The 24,277-nt window shown below is 28.8% G+C and overlaps 1 protein-coding gene across 4 annotated transcripts in view; it reads right to left on the reverse strand.

Annotated features, from left to right (window-relative positions):
• LOC111626274 (ATP-dependent RNA helicase vasa-like) overlaps nucleotides 1-24,277 on the reverse strand; it is an 85,008-nt gene that overhangs the window by 25,585 nt on the left and 35,146 nt on the right. For 3 of the 4 annotated variants that reach the window (XM_023369591.1, XM_023369592.1, XM_023369593.1), the window contains 7 exons: nucleotides 22,830-22,907; nucleotides 22,726-22,755; nucleotides 21,208-21,555; nucleotides 17,147-17,194; nucleotides 7,754-8,010; nucleotides 6,997-7,284; nucleotides 3,751-4,060 (listed from right to left, as the gene is read on the reverse strand). In XM_023369591.1, coding sequence (XP_023225359.1) covers nucleotides 3,751-4,060; nucleotides 6,997-7,284; nucleotides 7,754-8,010; nucleotides 17,147-17,194; nucleotides 21,208-21,555; nucleotides 22,726-22,755; nucleotides 22,830-22,907 — 1,359 coding nt within the window. The remainder of the gene's footprint in view (nucleotides 1-3,750; nucleotides 4,061-6,996; nucleotides 7,285-7,753; nucleotides 8,011-17,146; nucleotides 17,195-21,207; nucleotides 21,556-22,725; nucleotides 22,756-22,829; nucleotides 22,908-24,277) is intronic. The other variant, XM_023369594.1, reaches the window with a different exon arrangement.

Raw genomic sequence — 24,277 nt, forward strand, 5'->3', positions numbered from 1 at the left:
GTTGAGGTTATTCCCAATACTTTCAAACGTTTTCCAAATACAAAAAAAAAAAATTTACAGATTTAGATTCTCATGAAAAACTAAATAAAGTTAAATTACTCAAGAGTTTTCTGCAGTTATTGAATCAATAATAAATTTTCTTTAAGGTTTATGCAGTTTAGACAATTTGCAGAAGCATCAAAATTTATTTTACATCCAGATAAAATATCACCAGATAAGCTCAGTATGGATATTGTCAATTGACTGAATTTGGAAGATGTAGAAATGCAATCATTCTATCTTTGAACTAGTTCTATATGGAAACAAATTGGAAATAATTGAAAATGATCGATTATTGGGCATAATTAAAAAAAATTAAGATAAAATAATAATAAATTCAAATGCAATTCCCAAAACTTAGTTGCTTAAATAAACTCAAAGAATTGATAAAATAGCTGTAACTTAAATTTGAGTGTAATTTTTTTTCAAACAAATTTTATAAAAAACACTTAACTTAAATACAAAATACAATGAATGATGAATCTGGTTCAGTATATTTATTATTAAAAGTGACAAAATATGAATGTAATATAAAATATTTGGCATATAATATACAACAGCAAAAATATCATTAATACATTTGTGATTGATATTGATTTCTATTGATTTAACTTTTAAGCTTATTTCAATAAAATTCTGCAGAAATTAATTTTTTTTTTTATTAACAATTATCTGGCATGTCAGCAACTTTTTTCTTCTAATTTTTGGCACATGCACATAAGAAGGTTTACCACCACTGGTCTAGGCTGTAACAGGATTTGTCAGTAAAGAGTACAGTAATCCATTGTTATGGGGTTCTTGCAAGGAATTCACTACATACATCACGTTCTGCAGATCAGCATGTGCTGTGCAATTACAGAAATGCATACGACAGCTTTACATACAGGACAAAATGTAGCGGACTGTAAATCTTTTGCTTGGATACAGTAATACCCGATGCTGATGAGTGGTCTCTAAGCATTTTACTTGCTGTGCTGATGAAGTAGTATTTGGCATGTTTGACCACATTCAGCCCTGATGTGCAGGTTGGACAAAGGCAATCTTCATTGTATTGCTTTCCAGCATCTTGGCCAGGCTGAATTGTCGCCAAAGCCTACAGTTACTTAATACTATGATCCAGCTAATATTATGATAATCCTGTCTTGCATAATGTCATCTACATGACTTCTTTAAGCCATAGTTATTGCATACAAATAGTCTTTTGCAATTACTATGCAATAACAACATTTCCACACGCAACAAAGTACTGACTTTTTACAATATCAATTGCCCAAAATGATGGAAAATGCTTTTATACTGATTCCCTTATCAGTACATTTGCACACAACTACAGTACTCTTTTCAAATAGTTGCCATAAAGCATTTCTACTTACATTTTGTTCCTTTATAACAGCAGCAAATATATATACTTGTGAATTCCTTAAATTATGCACAAGTGTAAAATTCTCAACAAATCAAATTACCACATTAAGTCAGGTTTACAGGAAAAGCTAAATTTCTGAAAATTACTTAAATAATGCAGACAATTGAATGCAAACATGTCTGAACCTTTTATTTCTTAAGGATTTATCAATGCTAATTTATACGTCAAAGAGTATTAAAAACCACTTTATTCCCTTCATCCAAAAACACCATAACCTGGAATATGAATTCCGGCCAGATCTAGCAATGGCTCATTATGCTTGTAAAGTTACTATGCTCAAATTATTAGGGTGAGTTTGTGGAAAATGAAAACATGTCACCATGTCCTCAGGCCAGTCTCACTGAAAGATTTTGGACACTATAAACAATACACCTCTTATTCTTATGGCCAAGTACAGTACTTTAATACAGTTTTAAAAAATTCGGAGAAATATCATTCAAAAAGTTGGGAAGACGTCTGTTGTGGAGTTCATGGCAAGAGTTCAAGGAAAATTGAGATGTACAGGACAACACACACAGTGTCTATGGACCATTACTTTGCAAAAAGTGAATCTAAACTGCCTATGCTATCCCATGAACAAAATTTATCTTTGTACCTTGATTTGTTCTAGTAAAACAGTATCAATTAAAAGTAATTTCATTTCCAAACACTATCTATAAAAATGTTTTCAGCTTCCTTTCAGCCATATTCAGTTTTACATACAAGATTTGCATGAACAGAACATTTAAACAGATAATTTTAAAAAATTTTTAAAACAAAGAATCCAAAAGAACTGAATGAAACAAAGTTCAAATATTTACAGGACAAAGACCATTATCTTTAAAATTATAAATCTTGAAACTTACAAATTAGTAAATTTATAGCTTACAAAATCTAACAAGTTGCTTAATACTATGATCCAGCTAAAGTTTGACTAAATTAAGGTATTATTGTATTGAAAACATCAATTTGTAATTTGTCTGTACATTCTACGTCATTGGTATGAACACAATAGATGTGAGACTTGTTATTCGTGTTTTTCATGAACTATAGAAGGTGCCGCATTTTTACAAAATGGCTACTTTATCTGGGTCACTTGTAACTAGTAATGTAAAATTAATCATATATTACTGTCCAATATAATAATATATGCTGCCTGTAGCTGTTTATAGAGAAATTTAATAGAAGGAGAACAATTATTGTTAGCCGGACACGTCATTATGTGGTATGGAAACAAATGAGTGAGATCATTCTATACATATTTGTGCCCTTTGTACTAAAAAACATCAGCTTTGACATTGTCCCATCAGGGCCAGATTTACAAGTAAAAAGCCTCGACTTTCAAGGGACCTTAAACATTTGTACAAAAAAGAAAATTGAAGTCAGATTTTGTAATAAACATTTTTTCACAAACCAACAAAATATACTTTACTGTATATTTTGTGTAGCATTTCATTAATTTTTTTTTCTAAGAATTAACATAAGATCTTTATAAAAAAAATTGATAAAACCAATTTAATAAAAGATTTTTAATGTAATGGGTATAAAAATTTAATTAAATTTAGTTATAAAACAGAAGACTAATGAAACCTCACGTCTTTTTCTTCCAATATCCGTATTAAATCAGAGTCATAGTCTGATTTAATTCTTTTCTTTTTATGATTGACTTCTAAAATTGTGAAGAGTTGGCAAGGGGCCTTACAGAGTTCAGTTTAAAGCTTCGAAATGCTTAAATCCGGCCCTGTGTCCTACACAAAATTACTGGTATTTTAAACTTTAACAAAATGTTTTAAAATTGACAGTGTAACTTGTTCGTGTAAAGCTGGACAATCGGTAAACTGCCAATTCTTAACAGTCTAATCCACTCTTTCAGAATTCAGAGCTCAAATATAACCAATCAATTTCCAAATAATCATCTGTTTTTCCCGTTTTTCGTGTGAGAATAGACGAAAACTTATATCAGGCTCTTGTAAAGCTTTGAAATTGCAATTTGGAACCAACAGTAAACATTGCTTTTTCTATCACTTTTTATCTTCACTGCTGATAATACACAAGAATGAATCAAACAACCCAGATAGAATAGTTTTGTTTTTAAACACCAGAAAGAGAGCATTCGGTGAAAAATGTAAATAATAGTGATTTTATGTGGATAAAGTATCAATACCTACACATCTTGTTTCCACTTACATGTTATTACAGTGTATAAATTAAAAGTCCCCAATTAACACACCGCTTCTGCAGAAATGAAGGAAAATCTGTAGTGATTACCGACTAATTAATCTATATAAATTTTTATTAAAAATATTTACCTGTTGTACTTAAAATTTCAGTTAACTTTTGTCTTTTATCATACTGTGAAACTTGGTAAAATGTTTGTTCCACATCACTATTCGCACTTCCAACAATTCCAACAGTTAAAAACAAATAATTGTCAAGAAATTCTGAAGCTAATCTCTGTATGGGTGGTGGAAATGTAGCACTAAACATCAAAGTCTGACGTTGGCCTTTTGGCGGCATGGAAGGATTTTGTACCATTCTTCTTATTTCGGGGATAAATCCTAAATCCAACATTCTATCTGCTTCATCTAATATCAGATATCGTAACTGTGAGAATGACACCTGTAATTCAAAATTAACATTTAAACAAATTTTAAAAATTATATTAAGCAATATATGTTAAATATTTTAATAATATAAAAAAATTTTTTAAATATTAATTTTACTAAATCTCAATTTTAAATTAAGTTTCTTTGTAAGATAAATACGACAAGTTATTAAATTTAAAAACTAACGATTTACTAACCTAGAAATCTCACCACACAACTAATTTGGATAACCAAATTACATTTAAATTGCTTTTTGCATTTCACTTTTGCTTACAAATGTTAGTGTGAACTAAGCTTAACAAATCTTTTCAGTATAGAAAACATATCCCAGTAAGAAAAGCAAATAAAAATAGAGCAAAATAACTATTCAAAATATAAAAATCATGTGCAGTAACTATAAACTTTTAAGTGCGCAAGGCATAAAAATTAGTTCATACTGAGTGCAATTTGATACTGAAAAATGACATCACTGGTAACATTAAACATTTTCTGTTAATGAAGAAAATTTCATGGAATTGCAAGCACAATTCATTATCAGAACAAAACCTAATAATTCAAAAATATTCATAGCTTTAAAATTATAAATTCATCTAACATGCAATTTTTCCCTTAAAAACAATATCTTTGGGTTTAAAATTTTATAATGTAATCTGATATAATCTAGCAAAGTCTTGATACTCTGGAGCATTCCATTAAAAAAACTATTTAATATATTTACTATCCACAATTTCTTAAAAATATTGTAATCACATACTAACAATTCAAACCATTATTGACGAGTCTCTAAAATCGCACTTCTATCAACATCTGCATACGTTAGAGGTATGAAGGAGTACATGTCAGGAGTTGCAATTTGGCAGAGTATTTGGTGCCCAAATCATGTGCACATAAAATAAGCCAGATTTGTAGGTAATCAGGGGTCCGAGAACTGGGTCAAAAGAAAATATGAAATGCTGAGACTGTTTCTACAAGCAGGCACGAGTGTGAGATTTGCGTATTCATTGCTCACGCTGTCCGAGACACAAGTCTCGTCCCAAAAATGGCTTTGTCATTTTACTTGTGATTTATAACTATTCCAAGACTACTTCAATGCAGTATTCTCCATTAAATTAGTAGTTTTATATAGTGTAAACTTATTAAATCAAATTTAATTGACATTATAAAAATTATAAATACTATTTGTATATTGTTATAACTAATTGAATGTTTTGCTGGAAAATTGTAATTTTCAAAATTAATTCAGAACCACAAAATCATAGTTGTAAGAATATGTTGATTGAAATCCTAGTTAATTTAAAAACATATTTGGCATTACCCACTTTTTATAAATCATCACCACATATTGAATTTTAAAACAAAAATTTTTTTTCTACCGTCTTTTCATTAATATTTTTTTTACTGCCAAGACAGAAAAAAAGTTGAAAGTGAAATACTAGTGCACTAATATGCCTACTGCAATAACAATGGAATGAAAACTATATTTTTTCAATTTTTTTTTCTTGATTAAATGAAGAATATAAAACTGTTATATAAAACTGAAGCAAATAATGTGAAATTCCTAAAATATTTTTATTGAACTGCTCTGAGTTGTTTATTCTAAAAAAAAGCATCATGCTTAAATGAGGTTACCTTTTCCAACAGAAATAAGAACACATTTTTAATATAATTGATTTGTAAAATAATAACTCTTTGTATATCACATGGCATCTCAGAAATGTTGAAAATGTGTTGTGACATTCAAATGCCACAGCACATTTTCAACATTTCTTATATCTAAAATTTTGTAAAAAAATTGAAAAGTTCTACTTTCTCAACTTTTCAACCTGGATGACAGTTAATATTTTTACTACTAAATACTTAGAGGGGGGTAAAATGTTGGAGTTTGAGAGCTGCCACACAACAGGAAATATAGGTCATTCATGCTAGCAACTGTCACTTTTTTAACAAGTGAGATGCAATACAACAGCAATTTAAAATAAATTTACTCTTACAAAGTATTTTTTATTTTCTCTGTTATTTCTTCATTGCACAACAAAAACAAGTTTCAATTAACTTTAAATGGCAACACTGTGCTGCATGTGACAATATGACACACTAAGCTTCACATTGTTGCTATCACACAATTAAGCAAAAAAATTTTGATAATACAAACTTAAAATTGTAACACATTTATCTTGTAACAGTGTTAAGGCATAATGACAAATTCGTTTGATAAAATTCTCATAAATGATATCTTGTGATATTTTGAGCAATATTAATTTTTTAATTAAGCTAATCTATTTTTGATAACACAGAATGGCATAGAAAGAATGAAAATTAAGATCAGTTCTAACAAAACTGGCTATTACATGTTAAAACAGTCTTCTAAATAACAAAACAAAAGCTTTGTCCTTTGACCCAGTGGAATGGAAACTTATTTACAAGGTAGTAAAACACTGGCTTGTTTACATTCGGAGTGGGGGTTAGCAGTGACCACTGCTAATCTCTCTTTAAAGTAATAAAGCTTTACTACTCTGAACTTGAAAGACAACATATCCTTCTCTAATTACAAACAAATTTTGTCAATATCTGAAACCTGAGATAATTTACAGCAAAGTGAAATTTTAATGTTTATTATATTGCTTTAATGGATCAAATTACAATAAAATAAACAAAATGTGCAATCCACAAGTGTTTCACATTTTAGAAAAAATGATAAAATACAGAAATAAAAGATAATTTAATTTCTGATGTAATTTTGAAACACGCAACTTAAACACAAAAATTATATATATAGTTGTTACTGGAAAAAAGTTTCAATACTGCATAACTGTTGGAGGAGATTAAGTTTTAAACTAAATCCATTCAGAGTTTCATTGTTATATGTATAAAAACTAAGATCATTAATGTTAAAAACTTTTGCAGGATTATGTTAATAATCCAAGTGTGTGTATGTTGTAAGATACTTACCTTATCTTTGTCTATAAAATCTAAAAGGCGTCCAGGTGTTGCTACTAAAATATGACAACCTCGTCTTAGTCTAGATGACTGATGTCCAACAGATGTTCCTCCGTAGATAAGTTCTACCTTCAGAATGCTTCCAAATGAAAATTTTCTTGCTTCATTATAAATTTGAATTGCTAATTCTCGGGTAGGAGATATAATAACAGCCCAAGGTTCTTGTGTTGTTAAATTATTAGGATTTGGAAGGTCATTAGATTCAAACATAGTTTGGATGATAGGTAAAAGAAATGCAGCCTGAAATTATTTAGTAATTTAAATTGAATGTAATTCAAATAAATAAACATCAACTTTTATAAACAATTTAAGATACCATTTAAAAAATTATAAATTATCAAGAATTATTTCAATAATAAGAATTAGAAACCCTTAGTCATGAAATTTCTTAGAATATTAATTTCTATTATTTAATTTGAAAAATCTTAAACATACTATTAGATATATTAAATATATAAGTACAAAATCTTAGAAGTATTTTATCAGATTAAAAGATAAAAAATTTTATGTTGTGAATAATTAAAAATAATGTCTGGCTGATAAATTAAAAAACTGATTTGAAAGTAGAAGTTTTGAAGCATAAAAGATAGATTACAAATTAAATATACTAAAAAAATGATAGTTTAATGGCTTATTAGTGGCATCTGTTATAAAACTTCCATTTCTTAATTTAAAAATATTTACAAAAAGAAACTTAATATTCACTTACTGTTTTTCCAGATCCAGTTTGTGCACAAGCCATCAAGTCACGTTTAGCAAGAATTATAGGGATTGCATATTTCTGTACAGGAGTTGGTTTGGTGTAATTTAATTTTTGAATGTTTTTAGACAGTGTAGGTAGAAAGTTTGCATCTTCAAAATGAGTTAAAGGTGGAGGAGCACCCTGTCCAGTAACTTCAACTGGAATTTTATCATACTTGGAGAAATTAATCCCTGTAGGTACACTATCAAATAACTTTGATTCATCTTCTATAGGGTCAGNGGTCTTTAATTTCTGAAAGGCGGGATCCAAGTTGAGGGTTGGGATCGGATATGTTTGTATTTTAGTGCAATATTTAGATTTGTCATTTTTGAATAGGTACTTATAATTTATTATTATTTAAAGAAAACTAATCAAACATTAGAAAATAGTCAAACCTTGCTAACTTTTCACCCAAAATGATGGGACTGGAAAAAAGTGACACCTATCTTCAGTAAGTTCTATTAAAATTTAATCTGAATTATTGATAATTTCTCATTAGTAAACTAAGTACATTTAATTGGGCAAAATTAAAATCAAGATTTTTTTGTAAAAATCTAGAGTTAGGGGGAGATTTTTAACAAATTTATTAAAATATTTTTGAAATTATATTAAATTAAACTTGATAGAAATTTTTTTAGAGTATAGAAATAGAGTATAGAAATTTTAAAAAATAAACATTGTATAAATAAAAAACTTAAGTTTAAAGATCAACGAGAACTGGCTAAAAATACTGTAAGAAATTTTTGAAAAAGGAAAAAATTTAAGAAAAAGGTTTTTAAAAAAAAAAATATTAAAAATTTTGAGGATTTTTGAAGTGTTCTTTAGAGGAAATCTGAAAGATAGCTAAAAGTCTTACTTGAAATAAATTTTAAATAAGAACGCATGGTTATGTAAATCATCATACAAAGAAAACGCCATTAGATGCTAAGAGATGAAAGAATAAAAATTAAAAAATGAAGTATAGCAACTTAGGTAAGAATTATTAACAACAAATAAGGATAGAAAGATTGATAAAAAGTAAGTTTAATAGTATAAAATGTATACGAATTAGTGTAAATATTAAAGAACTGTGCTTCATGCCCATTGGAAGTTCTCCTCGATATTTCCGGAAATTTTCTGTGAATAATTATGTAAGGATAAATTCAATATACAGCTAATATTTAAGTTAATGTTTAAGTTTAATTAAAAACTGGGTTCTTTTGAAGATTTTTAGAAGGAAAGAAAAAAATTTTTGGAAGGATACATTATTATGCAAATCACCATAAAAGAATACTACCATTAAACGCTGTGAAGTTTAGCTGTGTTGTTTACGTAAGAACTGTTAATAACATTATATAAAAATAAAAGAAGGCCTATGCTACATGTCCGTTATGGTCTTTTCTCGATATTTCAAGGAATCTTCTGTGAATAACTTTCAAAGTCTAGTAAAGTATAGTGTATGATTCCCGCTTGTAGAAATACGTCAAAGGATGGAATTTTTGATTTTAAAAGGGTTTTAAAAGGTATGTTACTTGTAAAATATAAAAAATTTTTTAAGATTTTTAAATTCATATGTCGGGTCATAATGTGTATAAGGTTGGTTTTGTGTGTTTCTAGTTGACTGAGGAGGGGCAAAACGAAGCCCGAAACGTGTGTAAGAACACGTCTCGACAAAAACTGAAATAAATGAATGAGTTATGCCAAGTGTTGATTATTATCAACACTTGGCATAACTCAATAGCATGTGAAGAGACCAAAAGAAATTGATTCATATTGTATGTATAGTCTCAAGAAATATATGTGAGGTTTCTAGGGATTTCTAGATTCAAACCCCACTTCTGTGACACCAATATGTGAGCCACCGGGAGGGAAGAGGAGTCCTCTCCTTCCGGTCACTTTCTTTCTTGTCAGGGATGGTAGTAACGTTCGGTTACGCGTTACGCGAGTGGAGGAGAGTTACGGGGCCGACGATAAGGCGTTGGCATAGTCGAATAAAGACACCATTTTTCTAAACTAACAATTTATTACAGACAAATAATAAAACAAACGTTCTAACACACTAAGTCCCATTCACGTGTGAGAGAGAGAGCTTACAATAAAGCGTTCATACCTCTTGCGATGATATCGAGGGTCTTTAATTTCTGAAAGGCGGAATCCAAGTTGAGGGTTGGGATCGAAGGTCTTCTAATATGTGGTGCGGCCGATTAGAGGAAAGCGAAACTCTATCTTAATAGTGCGATGGCGACTTCTTGATCAGCGACTCCCCGGAGAGGGGGAAGGAGGATGGCTTTTATACCTTTTTGGTGGGAAAATTCGTCAGGTGATCAATTGTTTTAGCAGGTGTGGGGTTAAAGGTGGTGTTAGAATGACAACAATATGACGAATTTCGCCGATAACTGTAAACTATATACGGTTTGATCGTGAGAATGTTTATATTAAAACAAAAAGAGTTATAATTCTCGCATGTACTTTAGATTTCGTTTTTGTAGGGTCAATTTCTTTTGGTTGAGGGCATTTTTATTTTAAATTTATTAAACTTTTAAAGTATTAAATGCTTTTATTAACTTCGAATTTCACATATATATATTTTTTCTGTTAAATTATTGATTAAGTTCATTGTTACCTGTAACTTTTACAATTAAGTATAGTGAAATTCAAGTAATCAAAAATGTTTATAAAGCAAAAGTAAATATCAATCTATACATTCAAACAAACATTTTCAAAACTTCCAAGTTCTTCATCTTACATCTACATGCATGTATACTAATATTATAAAGAGGTAATGTTTGTAAGTATGTATGTAAGTTTGGATGTAGCAGGTAATCTCCGAAACTACTCATCCAACTTCAAAAATTCTTTCACCAATGTTTAGAATGGAACTTCAGGGAGGACATAGGCTGTATATTATTCCGTTAAACATTCATATAAATTAAAGGATATCATCTATGGTTAAGGCTTTTATGTCCAACAGATGGCGCTACGAGTACGGCACCCTAAGTTTGCTTTTCTGTGAAAATGAACTAAAGCGGATCATCATCTATCTATCTATATAAATAAAAATGTAATGTTTGTTTGTTCCTACCGATTCCTTTGAAATTTTGATACAATGCTGCATTTGAATACGCACGTGTTTTTATATAATATACATGTCGAAATCTCCCCCAGGGAGATGGACAGGATTAAGGCTTACCGTAAAGAACTCTGCTTCTATTTATACTATTTTAGATGCGGGTTTTTGCATTTTTGATTGCGTTTTAATAGGGTACATCAACAGAATGTACACTAATAAGAAATTTTTCGATATTCCCTTCATGGGGAAGTGTTATAAATTTATAATAGATACATTTTGAGCCACAACAACGCATGGCGGGGTCTGCTAGTAAATTATAAAGAGGAAATGGTTTTGTCAATGGCCTGGCAAGAGTTCATTGACAACACAATTTAGCCATTTGTTGAGTTTTGACAGGGCAACTATGCAAAGGCACGACATGATTTTAATAATTTGTTTGAATTTTATTCTAAAATCTGTTACAAACAACCATTGGAGAATCGTTACAAAACCTGATGAACTCTGAAGAAGTTCAAAAAACATACGTTTTTGTTTGTTTTCTTTATCTACATGCCGTAATTGGTTGGGGTACGTGATTATACATTCAAACATTAATGCAGTTAATGTCAAACCAAATGAACAATTTATCTTTAACTACAGTACTTTATTAAGTTAATAGTGCCAAGTTTGAAAACATTCTTTCCCCATTATCAGGACACATTCAAACCTACTAAACAGGTGCCTAATTTTTGCTCTAGTTAAACCCAGGGCAAAACTTTCTATTGTTAATTTCAATGTGTATCATTTGTGTTATTAAAGTAATGCAGTGTCAGAGACAATACATTTTATTACTGTCAATGAAATTCATTCTTTGATAGAGAAATCTTTCATTTTCTAAGTAAAATAAAGTTCTATTTTTCAGGAATGATAAATTTAGTTCTAAAAATTTAGAATGTTTGCTTAGTTTTAACAAGATTTTGCTAATTAAATAATCAAGTGTTTGTTTCAGATATATTTAAATTGTCAATAAAAATATTAAATGTTTAAAATTAATCTAAAATGAAAAATTCCAAAAAGCCTCACCTGGTTTTGATTCTGTACAATCTTTTGCCATGTGCCCATCTTTCCCACATTTAAAGCAACCAGATACTTTTTTATTATCAGAATTAGTGCAATCTCTAGATATGTGACCTTCTTCACCACATTTGTAGCAAGCAGATCCTTTTCTACTATCAGAATTAGTGCAATCTCTAGACATGTGGCCTTCTTCACCACATTTGTAGCAAGCAGATCCTTTTCTACTATCAGAATTAGTGCAATCTCTAGACATGTGGCCTTCTTCACCACANAAACCTCACGTCTTTTTCTTCCAATATCCGTATTAAATCAGAGTCATAGTCTGATTTAATTCTTTTCTTTTTATGATTGACTTCTAAAATTGTGAAGAGTTGGCAAGGGGCCTTACAGAGTTCAGTTTAAAGCTTCGAAATGCTTAAATCCGGCCCTGTGTCCTACACAAAATTACTGGTATTTTAAACTTTAACAAAATGTTTTAAAATTGACAGTGTAACTTGTTCGTGTAAAGCTGGACAATCGGTAAACTGCCAATTCTTAACAGTCTAATCCACTCTTTCAGAATTCAGAGCTCAAATATAACCAATCAATTTCCAAATAATCATCTGTTTTTCCCGTTTTTCGTGTGAGAATAGACGAAAACTTATATCAGGCTCTTGTAAAGCTTTGAAATTGCAATTTGGAACCAACAGTAAACATTGCTTTTTCTATCACTTTTTATCTTCACTGCTGATAATACACAAGAATGAATCAAACAACCCAGATAGAATAGTTTTGTTTTTAAACACCAGAAAGAGAGCATTCGGTGAAAAATGTAAATAATAGTGATTTTATGTGGATAAAGTATCAATACCTACACATCTTGTTTCCACTTACATGTTATTACAGTGTATAAATTAAAAGTCCCCAATTAACACACCGCTTCTGCAGAAATGAAGGAAAATCTGTAGTGATTACCGACTAATTAATCTATATAAATTTTTATTAAAAATATTTACCTGTTGTACTTAAAATTTCAGTTAACTTTTGTCTTTTATCATACTGTGAAACTTGGTAAAATGTTTGTTCCACATCACTATTCGCACTTCCAACAATTCCAACAGTTAAAAACAAATAATTGTCAAGAAATTCTGAAGCTAATCTCTGTATGGGTGGTGGAAATGTAGCACTAAACATCAAAGTCTGACGTTGGCCTTTTGGCGGCATGGAAGGATTTTGTACCATTCTTCTTATTTCGGGGATAAATCCTAAATCCAACATTCTATCTGCTTCATCTAATATCAGATATCGTAACTGTGAGAATGACACCTGTAATTCAAAATTAACATTTAAACAAATTTTAAAAATTATATTAAGCAATATATGTTAAATATTTTAATAATATAAAAAAATTTTTTAAATATTAATTTTACTAAATCTCAATTTTAAATTAAGTTTCTTTGTAAGATAAATACGACAAGTTATTAAATTTAAAAACTAACGATTTACTAACCTAGAAATCTCACCACACAACTAATTTGGATAACCAAATTACATTTAAATTGCTTTTTGCATTTCACTTTTGCTTACAAATGTTAGTGTGAACTAAGCTTAACAAATCTTTTCAGTATAGAAAACATATCCCAGTAAGAAAAGCAAATAAAAATAGAGCAAAATAACTATTCAAAATATAAAAATCATGTGCAGTAACTATAAACTTTTAAGTGCGCAAGGCATAAAAATTAGTTCATACTGAGTGCAATTTGATACTGAAAAATGACATCACTGGTAACATTAAACATTTTCTGTTAATGAAGAAAATTTCATGGAATTGCAAGCACAATTCATTATCAGAACAAAACCTAATAATTCAAAAATATTCATAGCTTTAAAATTATAAATTCATCTAACATGCAATTTTTCCCTTAAAAACAATATCTTTGGGTTTAAAATTTTATAATGTAATCTGATATAATCTAGCAAAGTCTTGATACTCTGGAGCATTCCATTAAAAAAATTATTTAATATATTTACTATCCACAATTTCTTAAAAATATTGTAATCACATACTAACAATTCAAACCATTATTGACGAGTCTCTAAAATCGCACTTCTATCAACATCTGCATACGTTAGAGGTATGAAGGAGTACATGTCAGGAGTTGCAATTTGGCAGAGTATTTGGTGCCCAAATCATGTGCACATAAAATAAGCCAGATTTGTAGGTAATCAGGGGTCCGAGAACTGGGTCAAAAGAAAATATGAAATGCTGAGACTGTTTCTACAAGCAGGCACGAGTGTGAGATTTGCGTATTCATTGCTCACGCTGTCCGAGACACAAGTCTCGTCCCAAAAATGGCTTTGTCATTTTACTTGTGATTTATAACTATTCCAAGACTACTTCAATGCAGTATTCTCCATTAAATTAGTAGTTTTATATAGTGTAAACTTATTAAATCAAATTTAATTGACATTATAAAAATTATAAATACTATTTGTATATTGTTATAACTAATTGAATGTTTTGCTGGAAAATTGTAATTTTCAAAATTAATTCAGAACCACAAAATCATAGTTGTAAGAATATGTTGATTGAAATCCTAGTTAATTTAAAAACATATTTGGCATTACCCACTTTTTATAAATCATCACCACATATTGAATTTTAAAACAAAAATTTTTTTTCTACCGTCTTTTCATTAATATTTTTTTTACTGCCAAGACAGAAAAAAAGTTGAAAGTGAAATACTAGTGCACTAATATGCCTACTGCAATAACAATGGAATGAAAACTATATTTTTTCAATTTTTTTTTCTTGATTAAATGAAGAATATAAAACTGTTATATAAAACTGAAGCAAATAATGTGAAATTCCTAAAATATTTTTATTGAACTGCTCTGAGTTGTTTATTCTAAAAAAAAGCATCATGCTTAAATGAGGTTACCTTTTCCAACAGAAATAAGAACACATTTTTAATATAATTGATTTGTAAAATAATAACTCTTTGTATATCACATGGCATCTCAGAAATGTTGAAAATGTGTTGTGACATTCAAATGCCACAGCACATTTTCAACATTTCTTATATCTAAAATTTTGTAAAAAAATTGAAAAGTTCTACTTTCTCAACTTTTCAACCTGGATGACAGTTAATATTTTTACTACTAAATACTTAGAGGGGGGTAAAATGTTGGAGTTTGAGAGCTGCCACACAACAGGAAATATAGGTCATTCATGCTAGCAACTGTCACTTTTTTAACAAGTGAGATGCAATACAACAGCAATTTAAAATAAATTTACTCTTACAAAGTATTTTTTATTTTCTCTGTTATTTCTTCATTGCACAACAAAAACAAGTTTCAATTAACTTTAAATGGCAACACTGTGCTGCATGTGACAATATGACACACTAAGCTTCACATTGTTGCTATCACACAATTAAGCAAAAAAATTTTGATAATACAAACTTAAAATTGTAACACATTTATCTTGTAACAGTGTTAAGGCATAATGACAAATTCGTTTGATAAAATTCTCATAAATGATATCTTGTGATATTTTGAGCAATATTAATTTTTTAATTAAGCTAATCTATTTTTGATAACACAGAATGGCATAGAAAGAATGAAAATTAAGATCAGTTCTAACAAAACTGGCTATTACATGTTAAAACAGTCTTCTAAATAACAAAACAAAAGCTTTGTCCTTTGACCCAGTGGAATGGAAACTTATTTACAAGGTAGTAAAACACTGGCTTGTTTACATTCGGAGTGGGGGTTAGCAGTGACCACTGCTAATCTCTCTTTAAAGTAATAAAGCTTTACTACTCTGAACTTGAAAGACAACATATCCTTCTCTAATTACAAACAAATTTTGTCAATATCTGAAACCTGAGATAATTTACAGCAAAGTGAAATTTTAATGTTTATTATATTGCTTTAATGGATCAAATTACAATAAAATAAACAAAATGTGCAATCCACAAGTGTTTCACATTTTAGAAAAAATGATAAAATACAGAAATAAAAGATAATTTAATTTCTGATGTAATTTTGAAACACGCAACTTAAACACAAAAATTATATATATAGTTGTTACTGGAAAAAAGTTTCAATACTGCATAACTGTTGGAGGAGATTAAGTTTTAAACTAAATCCATTCAGAGTTTCATTGTTATATGTATAAAAACTAAGATCATTAATGTTAAAAACTTTTGCAGGATTATGTTAATAATCCAAGTGTGTGTATGTTGTAAGATACTTACCTTATCTTTGTCTATAAAATCTAAAAGGCGTCCAGGTGTTGCTACTAAAATATGACAACCTCGTCTTAGTCTAGATGACTGATGTCCAACAGATGTTCCTCCGTAGATAAGTTCTACCTTCAGAATGCTTCCAAATGAAAATTTTCTTGCTTCATTATAAATTTGAATTGCTAATTCTCGGGTAGGAGATATAATAACAGCCCAAGGTTCTTGTGTTGTTAAATTATTAGGATTTGGAAGGTCATTAGATTCAAACATAGTTTGGATGATAGGTAAAAGAAATGCAGCCTGAAATTATTTAGTAATTTAAATTGAATGTAATTCAAATAAATAAACATCAACTTTTATAAACAATTTAAGATACCATTTAAAAAATTATAAATTATCAAGAATTATTTCAATAATAAGAATTAGAAACCCTTAGTCATGAAATTTCTTAGAATATTAATTTCTATTATTTAATTTGAAAAATCTTAAACATACTATTAGATATATTAAATATATAAGTACAAAATCTTAGAAGTATTTTATCAGATTAAAAGATAAAAAATTTTATGTTGTGAATAATTAAAAATAATGTCTGGCTGATAAATTAAAAAACTGATTTGAAAGTAGAAGTTTTGAAGCATAAAAGATAGATTACAAATTAAATATACTAAAAAAATGATAGTTTAATGGCTTATTAGTGGCATCTGTTATAAAACTTCCATTTCTTAATTTAAAAATATTTACAAAAAGAAACTTAATATTCACTTACTGTTTTTCCAGATCCAGTTTGTGCACAAGCCATCAAGTCACGTTTAGCAAGAATTATAGGGATTGCATATTTCTGTACAGGAGTTGGTTTGGTGTAATTTAATTTTTGAATGTTTTTAGACAGTGTAGGTAGAAAGTTTGCATCTTCAAAATGAGTTAAAGGTGGAGGAGCACCCTGTCCAGTAACTTCAACTGGAATTTTATCATACTTGGAGAAATTAATCCCTGTAGGTACACTATCAAATAACTTTGATTCATCTTCTATAGGGTCAGGTGGAATGTAAGGAGCTTCTCTTTGTGTTGTACCTTAAAAATAAATATAGTTAATAAAAAAAAATACAAATATCTAAAGAAACTGAAGCATCATAAATATAATGGAACTATCATGCCTGAAATTCATATTCAATTCAATGTATCTTTCAGTCAAACTTGGCTGACACTTTCAAATTCTTGTATTATTTGATTAGCAAGTTTATGTAAAAAAACATTTTTTGGATATGTTTGTATTTTAGTGCAATATTTAGATTTGTCATTTTTGAATAGGTACTTATAATTTATTATTATTTAAAGAAAACTAATCAAACATTAGAAAATAGTCAAACCTTGCTAACTTTTCACCCAAAATGATGGGACTGGAAAAAAGTGACACCTATCTTCAGTAAGTTCTATTAAAATTTAATCTGAATTATTGATAATTTCTCATTAGTAAACTAAGTACATTTAATTGGGCAAAATTAAAATCAAGATTTTTTTTGTAAAAATCTAGAGTTAGGGGGAGATTTTTAACAAATTTATTAAAATATTTTTGAAATTATATTAAATTAAACTTGATAGAAATTTTTTTAGAGTATAGAAATAGAGTATAGAAATTTTAAAAAATAAACATTGTATAAATAAAAAACTTAAGTTTAAAGATCAACGAGAACTGGCTAAAAATACTGTAAGAAATTTTTGAAAAAGGAAAAAATTTAAGAAAAAGGTTTTTAAAAAAAAAAATATTAAAAATTTTGAGGATTTTTGAAGTGTTCTTTAGAGGAAATCTGAAAGATAGCTAAAAGTCTTACTTGAAATAAATTTTAAATAAGAACGCATGGTTATGTAAATCATCATACAAAGAAAACGCCATTAGATGCTAAGAGATGAAAGAATAAAAATTAAAAAATGAAGTATAGCAACTTAGGTAAGAATTATTAACAACAAATAAGGATAGAAAGATTGATAAAAAGTAAGTTTAATAGTATAAAATGTATACGAATTAGTGTAAATATTAAAGAACTGTGCTTCATGCCCATTGGAAGTTCTCCTCGATATTTCCGGAAATTTTCTGTGAATAATTATGTAAGGATAAATTCAATATACAGCTAATATTTAAGTTAATGTTTAAGTTTAATTAAAAACTGGGTTCTTTTGAAGATTTTTAGAAGGAAAGAAAAAAATTTTTGGAAGGATACATTATTATGCAAATCACCATAAAAGAATACTACCATTAAACGCTGTGAAGTTTAGCTGTGTTGTTTACGTAAGAACTGTTAATAACATTATATAAAAATAAAAGAAGGCCTATGCTACATGTCCGTTATGGTCTTTTCTCGATATTTCAAGGAATCTTCTGTGAATAACTTTCAAAGTCTAGTAAAGTATAGTGTATGATTCCCGCTTGTAGAAATACGTCAAAGGATGGAATTTTTGATTTTAAAAGGGTTTTAAAAGGTATGTTACTTGTAAAATATAAAAAATTTTTTAAGATTTTTAAATTCATATGTCGGGTCATAATGTGTATAAGGTTGGTTTTGTGTGTTTCTAGTTGACTGAGGAGGGGCAAAACGAAGCCCGAAACGTGTGTAAGAACACGTCTCGACAAAAACTGAAATAAATGAATGAGTTATGCCAAGTGTTGATTATTATCAACACTTGGCATAACTCAATAGCATGTGAAGAGACCAAAAGAAATTGATTCATATTGTATGTATAGTCTCAAGAAATATATGTGAGGTTTCTAGGGATTTCTAGATTCAAACCCCACTTCTGTGACACCAATATGTGAGCCACCGGGAGGGAAGAGGAGTCCTCTCCTTCCGGTCACTTTCTTTCTTGTCAGGGATGGTAGTAACGTTCGGTTACGCGTTACGCGAGTGGAGGAGAGTTACGGGGCCGACGATAAGGCGTTGGCATAGTCGAATAAAGACACCATTTTTCTAAACTAACAATTTATTACAGACAAATAATAAAACAAACGTTCTAACACACTAAGTCCCATTCACGTGTGAGAGAGAGAGCTTACAATAAAGCGTTCATACCTCTTGCGATGATATCGAGGGTCTTTAATTTCTGAAAGGCGGAATCCAAGTTGAGGGTTGGGATCGAAGGTCTTCTAATATGTGGTGCGGCCGATTAGAGGAAAGCGAAACTCTATCTTAATAGTGCGATGGCGACTTCTTGATCAGCGACTCCCCGGAGAGGGGGAAGGAGGATGGCTTTTATACCTTTTTGGTGGGAAAATTCGTCAGGTGATCAATTGTTTTAGCAGGTGTGGGGTTAAAGGTGGTGTTAGAATGACAACAATATGACGAATTTCGCCGATAACTGTAAACTATATACGGTTTGATCGTGAGAATGTTTATATTAAAACAAAAAGAGTTATAATTCTCGCATGTACTTTAGATTTCGTTTTTGTAGGGTCAAATTCCTTTGGTTGAGGGCATTTTTATTTTAAATTTATTAAACTTTTAAAGTATTAAATGCTTTTATTAACTTCGAATTTCACATCAATATATTTTTTCTGTTAAATTATTGATTAAGTTCATTGTTACCTGTAACTTTTACAATTAAGTATAGTGAAATTCAAGTAATCAAAAATGTTTATAAAGCAAAAGTAAATATCAATCTATACATTCAAACAAACATTTTCAAAACTTCCAAGTTCTTCATCTTACATCTACATGCATGTATACTAATATTATAAAGAGGTAATGTTTGTAAGTATGTATGTAAGTTTGGATGTAGCAGGTAATCTCCGAAACTACTCATCCAACTTCAAAAATTCTTTCACCAATGTTTAGAATGGAACTTCAGGGAGGACATAGGCTGTATATTATTCCGTTAAACATTCATATAAATTAAAGGATATCATCTATGGTTAAGGCTTTTATGTCCAACAGATGGCGCTACGAGTACGGCACCCTAAGTTTGCTTTTCTGTGAAAATGAACTAAAGCGGATCATCATCTATCTATCTATATAAATAAAAATGTAATGTTTGTTTGTTCCTACCGATTCCTTTGAAATTTTGATACAATGCTGCATTTGAATACGCACGTGTTTTTATATAATATACATGTCGAAATCTCCCCCAGGGAGATGGACAGGATTAAGGCTTACCGTAAAGAACTCTGCTTCTATTTATACTATTTTAGATGCGGGTTTTTGCATTTTTGATTGCGTTTTAATAGGGTACATCAACAGAATGTACACTAATAAGAAATTTTTCGATATTCCCTTCATGGGGAAGTGTTATAAATTTATAATAGATACATTTTGAGCCACAACAACGCATGGCGGGGTCTGCTAGTAAATTATAAAGAGGAAATGGTTTTGTCAATGGCCTGGCAAGAGTTCATTGACAACACAATTTAGCCATTTGTTGAGTTTTGACAGGGCAACTATGCAAAGGCACGACATGATTTTAATAATTTGTTTGAATTTTATTCTAAAATCTGTTACAAACAACCATTGGAGAATCGTTACAAAACCTGATGAACTCTGAAGAAGTTCAAAAAACATACGTTTTTGTTTGTTTTCTTTATCTACATGCCGTAATTGGTTGGGGTACGTGATTATACATTCAAACATTAATGCAGTTAATGTCAAACCAAATGAACAATTTATCTTTAACTACAGTACTTTATTAAGTTAATAGTGCCAAGTTTGAAAACATTCTTTCCCCATTATCAGGACACATTCAAACCTACTAAACAGGTGCCTAATTTTTGCTCTAGTTAAACCCAGGGCAAAACTTTCTATTGTTAATTTCAATGTGTATCATTTGTGTTATTAAAGTAATGCAGTGTCAGAGACAATACATTTTATTACTGTCAATGAAATTCATTCTTTGATAGAGAAATCTTTCATTTTCTAAGTAAAATAAAGTTCTATTTTTCAGGAATGATAAATTTAGTTCTAAAAATTTAGAATGTTTGCTTAGTTTTAACAAGATTTTGCTAATTAAATAATCAAGTGTTTGTTTCAGATATATTTAAATTGTCAATAAAAATATTAAATGTTTAAAATTAATCTAAAATGAAAAATTCCAAAAAGCCTCACCTGGTTTTGATTCTGTACAATCTTTTGCCATGTGCCCATCTTTCCCACATTTAAAGCAACCAGATCCTTTTTTATTATCAGAATTAGTGCAATCTCTAGATATGTGACCTTCTTCACCACATTTGTAGCAAGCAGATCCTTTTCTACTATCAGAATTAGTGCAATCTCTAGACATGTGGCCTTCTTCACCACATTTGTAGCAAGCAGATCCTTTTCTACTATCAGAATTAGTGCAATCTCTAGACATGTGGCCTTCTTCACCACATTTAAAACAAGCTGAACTCTTTCTATTATTGGAACTGGTGCAGTCTTTAGATATATGACCACTTCCTCCACATTTATAACAATCTAAAATAAAATTTTGTTTTATTTTAAGGAATTTTTACATATAATACCATATACAGAACTAACACATCAAAATTCATAATATATTAGAAGAGTCAGTAGAATTATTAATGAAACTACATATTAAAATTCTTATTCAATATTTAAGGTCAAGCTAAGATGTCAAAATAATTATTAATTTATCTATTTCTGCACTATAACAATTTACAACTTAAGAATATTTATGATAATGTAAAATGAAGACAATCTTGTATCCAAAAAGAGAAAATTAATGATTGAATTGATTATTGATAACATTTATGAAATGAGAATTCTAAATATCTGTTTTTAAGTTTATGAAATAGTAAAAACTTGCTTATCTTTGAGGCAAATTATAAATCAAGAATAAAACTAATACTAGCATTCCTGACCATTTTCAAAAAAAAAACCTAATTAAACTAATTTAAAAAAAATTAAACAGTTTCCAATCCAAGAAATGCTTTGCCATTAATAAACATTAAATATGACAACCAAAGAAAAAAAAAATCAAAATCTATGACTAAATAAAAGCATCCATACTTCTTATTTTGAAACAACCACTACAATTTTCAAAGAAAAAAAAACGATACATATATATTGAGTAATTAATATGAAAATGTACAAACAACTTTAAAAAATACTAATGTTTTTTAATAGATCAGATTAGTTCTAATTTCTAATCACTCTTCTGTGCACTCAGTTTAAATGTGAATTTTTTACTAAAAAAAATGGATTTTAGTAAATGACAGCATTTTTAATATATTTTAGCATACCATTTAATTATATTATATTTCAACTAATTATTTAATTTATGATTGAGGTGAAATTATATACATTTATTAATAATTTTAACATAGATATACAAAATTACTGATATAATAATTGCTAATATGGGAAGTCATGTTAATTTTTTATAGTTTTAGTTTTAAATAAAAATTATAAAGTTTTATATATATAATCTTATATTTATTTAGCAACATAAAGCTTGACAAACAGGAATAAATTAAGCAAAAACCAAACAAATCAAAACAAACTGATTATTATTATGCATAACATTCGTTTCACAAAATAAAATGCAAACAAGCTATTCAGATTGTGCATCAAAAACAAATGCAGCTTATGGCAGAACGACTTTTGAAAGGTAATCACCCTTACCTTTTGAAAATTTCCCCCTTTTTGATTGTGCTATTAAGTTAAAAATTTCTCAATTTTATACATTTCATAATTTTAAAAAATCAAATTGAATTAAATAGAAATACCTTTTTTCCCACCAGACTGAAAAGAATTTTTAGAGCAATCTCTACTAATATGACCATCTTCTCCACATTTAAAACAACCTGTAAAATACATAAAAAAATACTTAAAGCAAAACAATAAAGACAATAAAAGTAATTAGCATTTATCAATAATTGTAATTATTTTTGATGAGTTGAAAGTAGGATTAGCATTCTTAAGTAAAATATTTAAACTTGATACAATTTGTAATTTCATTCAGAAGAATCAAAGCAAAACATTTTAAAACTTAAAAAGTTGAAGTTTAATCTTTTTCTTTAAATTTCTTACAAATTTAAATTTACTTTAAATTATAAATATATTCTTTTATTATTAAGCTATTAATTAATTTTACTTAAAATAATAATTGTTTTAAAATTAATGAAGTTTTAAAGTTGCATTATAATATCAGTTTAATTACGTTATTGTAATATTTAGAATAAAATACTTAATTACAGTAATACCTCAACTTACGTGAACCCGGAGTTACACAATTTTCAAATCTTGTTGATTCGTCTTTTGTTTGAATGCCATGCAACTCTTGATTACTCACCCCCCCCACACTATTGTTCGGCTTACATGTTCAGATGTGTTGCGCGGAATCGACGTATAGCTACAATTTATTTTGTGTTATTCGTTTCTGTGTTTGTTATATCTACAGAGACTTCAGAGATTACTATGTCATCTAAACAAAGTAGAACTAATTCTTCTGAATCAAACAAAAAAAGAAAAACTTTATCTTTGGAATGTAAAGTTAACATTATTGAAGACTTTGATACAAAAATGAAAATTTGTGAATTGGCAAAGAAGTTTGATCTACTGGAATTGACAGTCGGAACAATTATAAAAGGTATAGAAAAAATTCTCGAAGCTGCAAAAAACGCTCAATCTTTAAATTCAAGCATCGTTCGTAAACATCACAGTATTGTCGCTGAGATGGAAACAATGTTAAAATTATGGTGTAATAATCAAGTAAATGTGAAAAGTGAATGTGAATGTGTAAATCTTATATAATACATATTTATAACAAACTATATTATACAAATGTATTATATAAGATTTTATTAAACATTTTTTTCTAAATTATTGTTTTCTTTAGTCTCTGGCCCCAATTAAAAATTATTTATTTGTATTTATATGCAAAATTATACCCCGACTTACGCAAATTTGACATACGTGGTTATTGCTCGGTCCCACCTATCACATAAGTTTGGGGTATTACTGTACTTAAAAACTAACAAAAGATGAACATTTGTCTAGTCATTGCTCTCACAGGTTTACTGTAAGAAAAACTCAATATATTTAAATTTTATTTTAAAATTATATTCACTGTATATTGTTTTCTTCAGACTTTAAAAATTTAATGCAAGCATTTGATAAAATTCACCATTCTATCAATATAATAATAATTTATATGGAAATTTATAAAAATAAT

The sequence above is a fragment of the Centruroides sculpturatus genome, unplaced genomic scaffold (genome assembly GCF_000671375.1).
Source record: "Centruroides sculpturatus isolate CEXI.00-Female unplaced genomic scaffold, Cexi_2.0 scaffold498, whole genome shotgun sequence".
Taxonomy (NCBI): Eukaryota; Metazoa; Arthropoda; class Arachnida; order Scorpiones; family Buthidae; genus Centruroides; species Centruroides sculpturatus.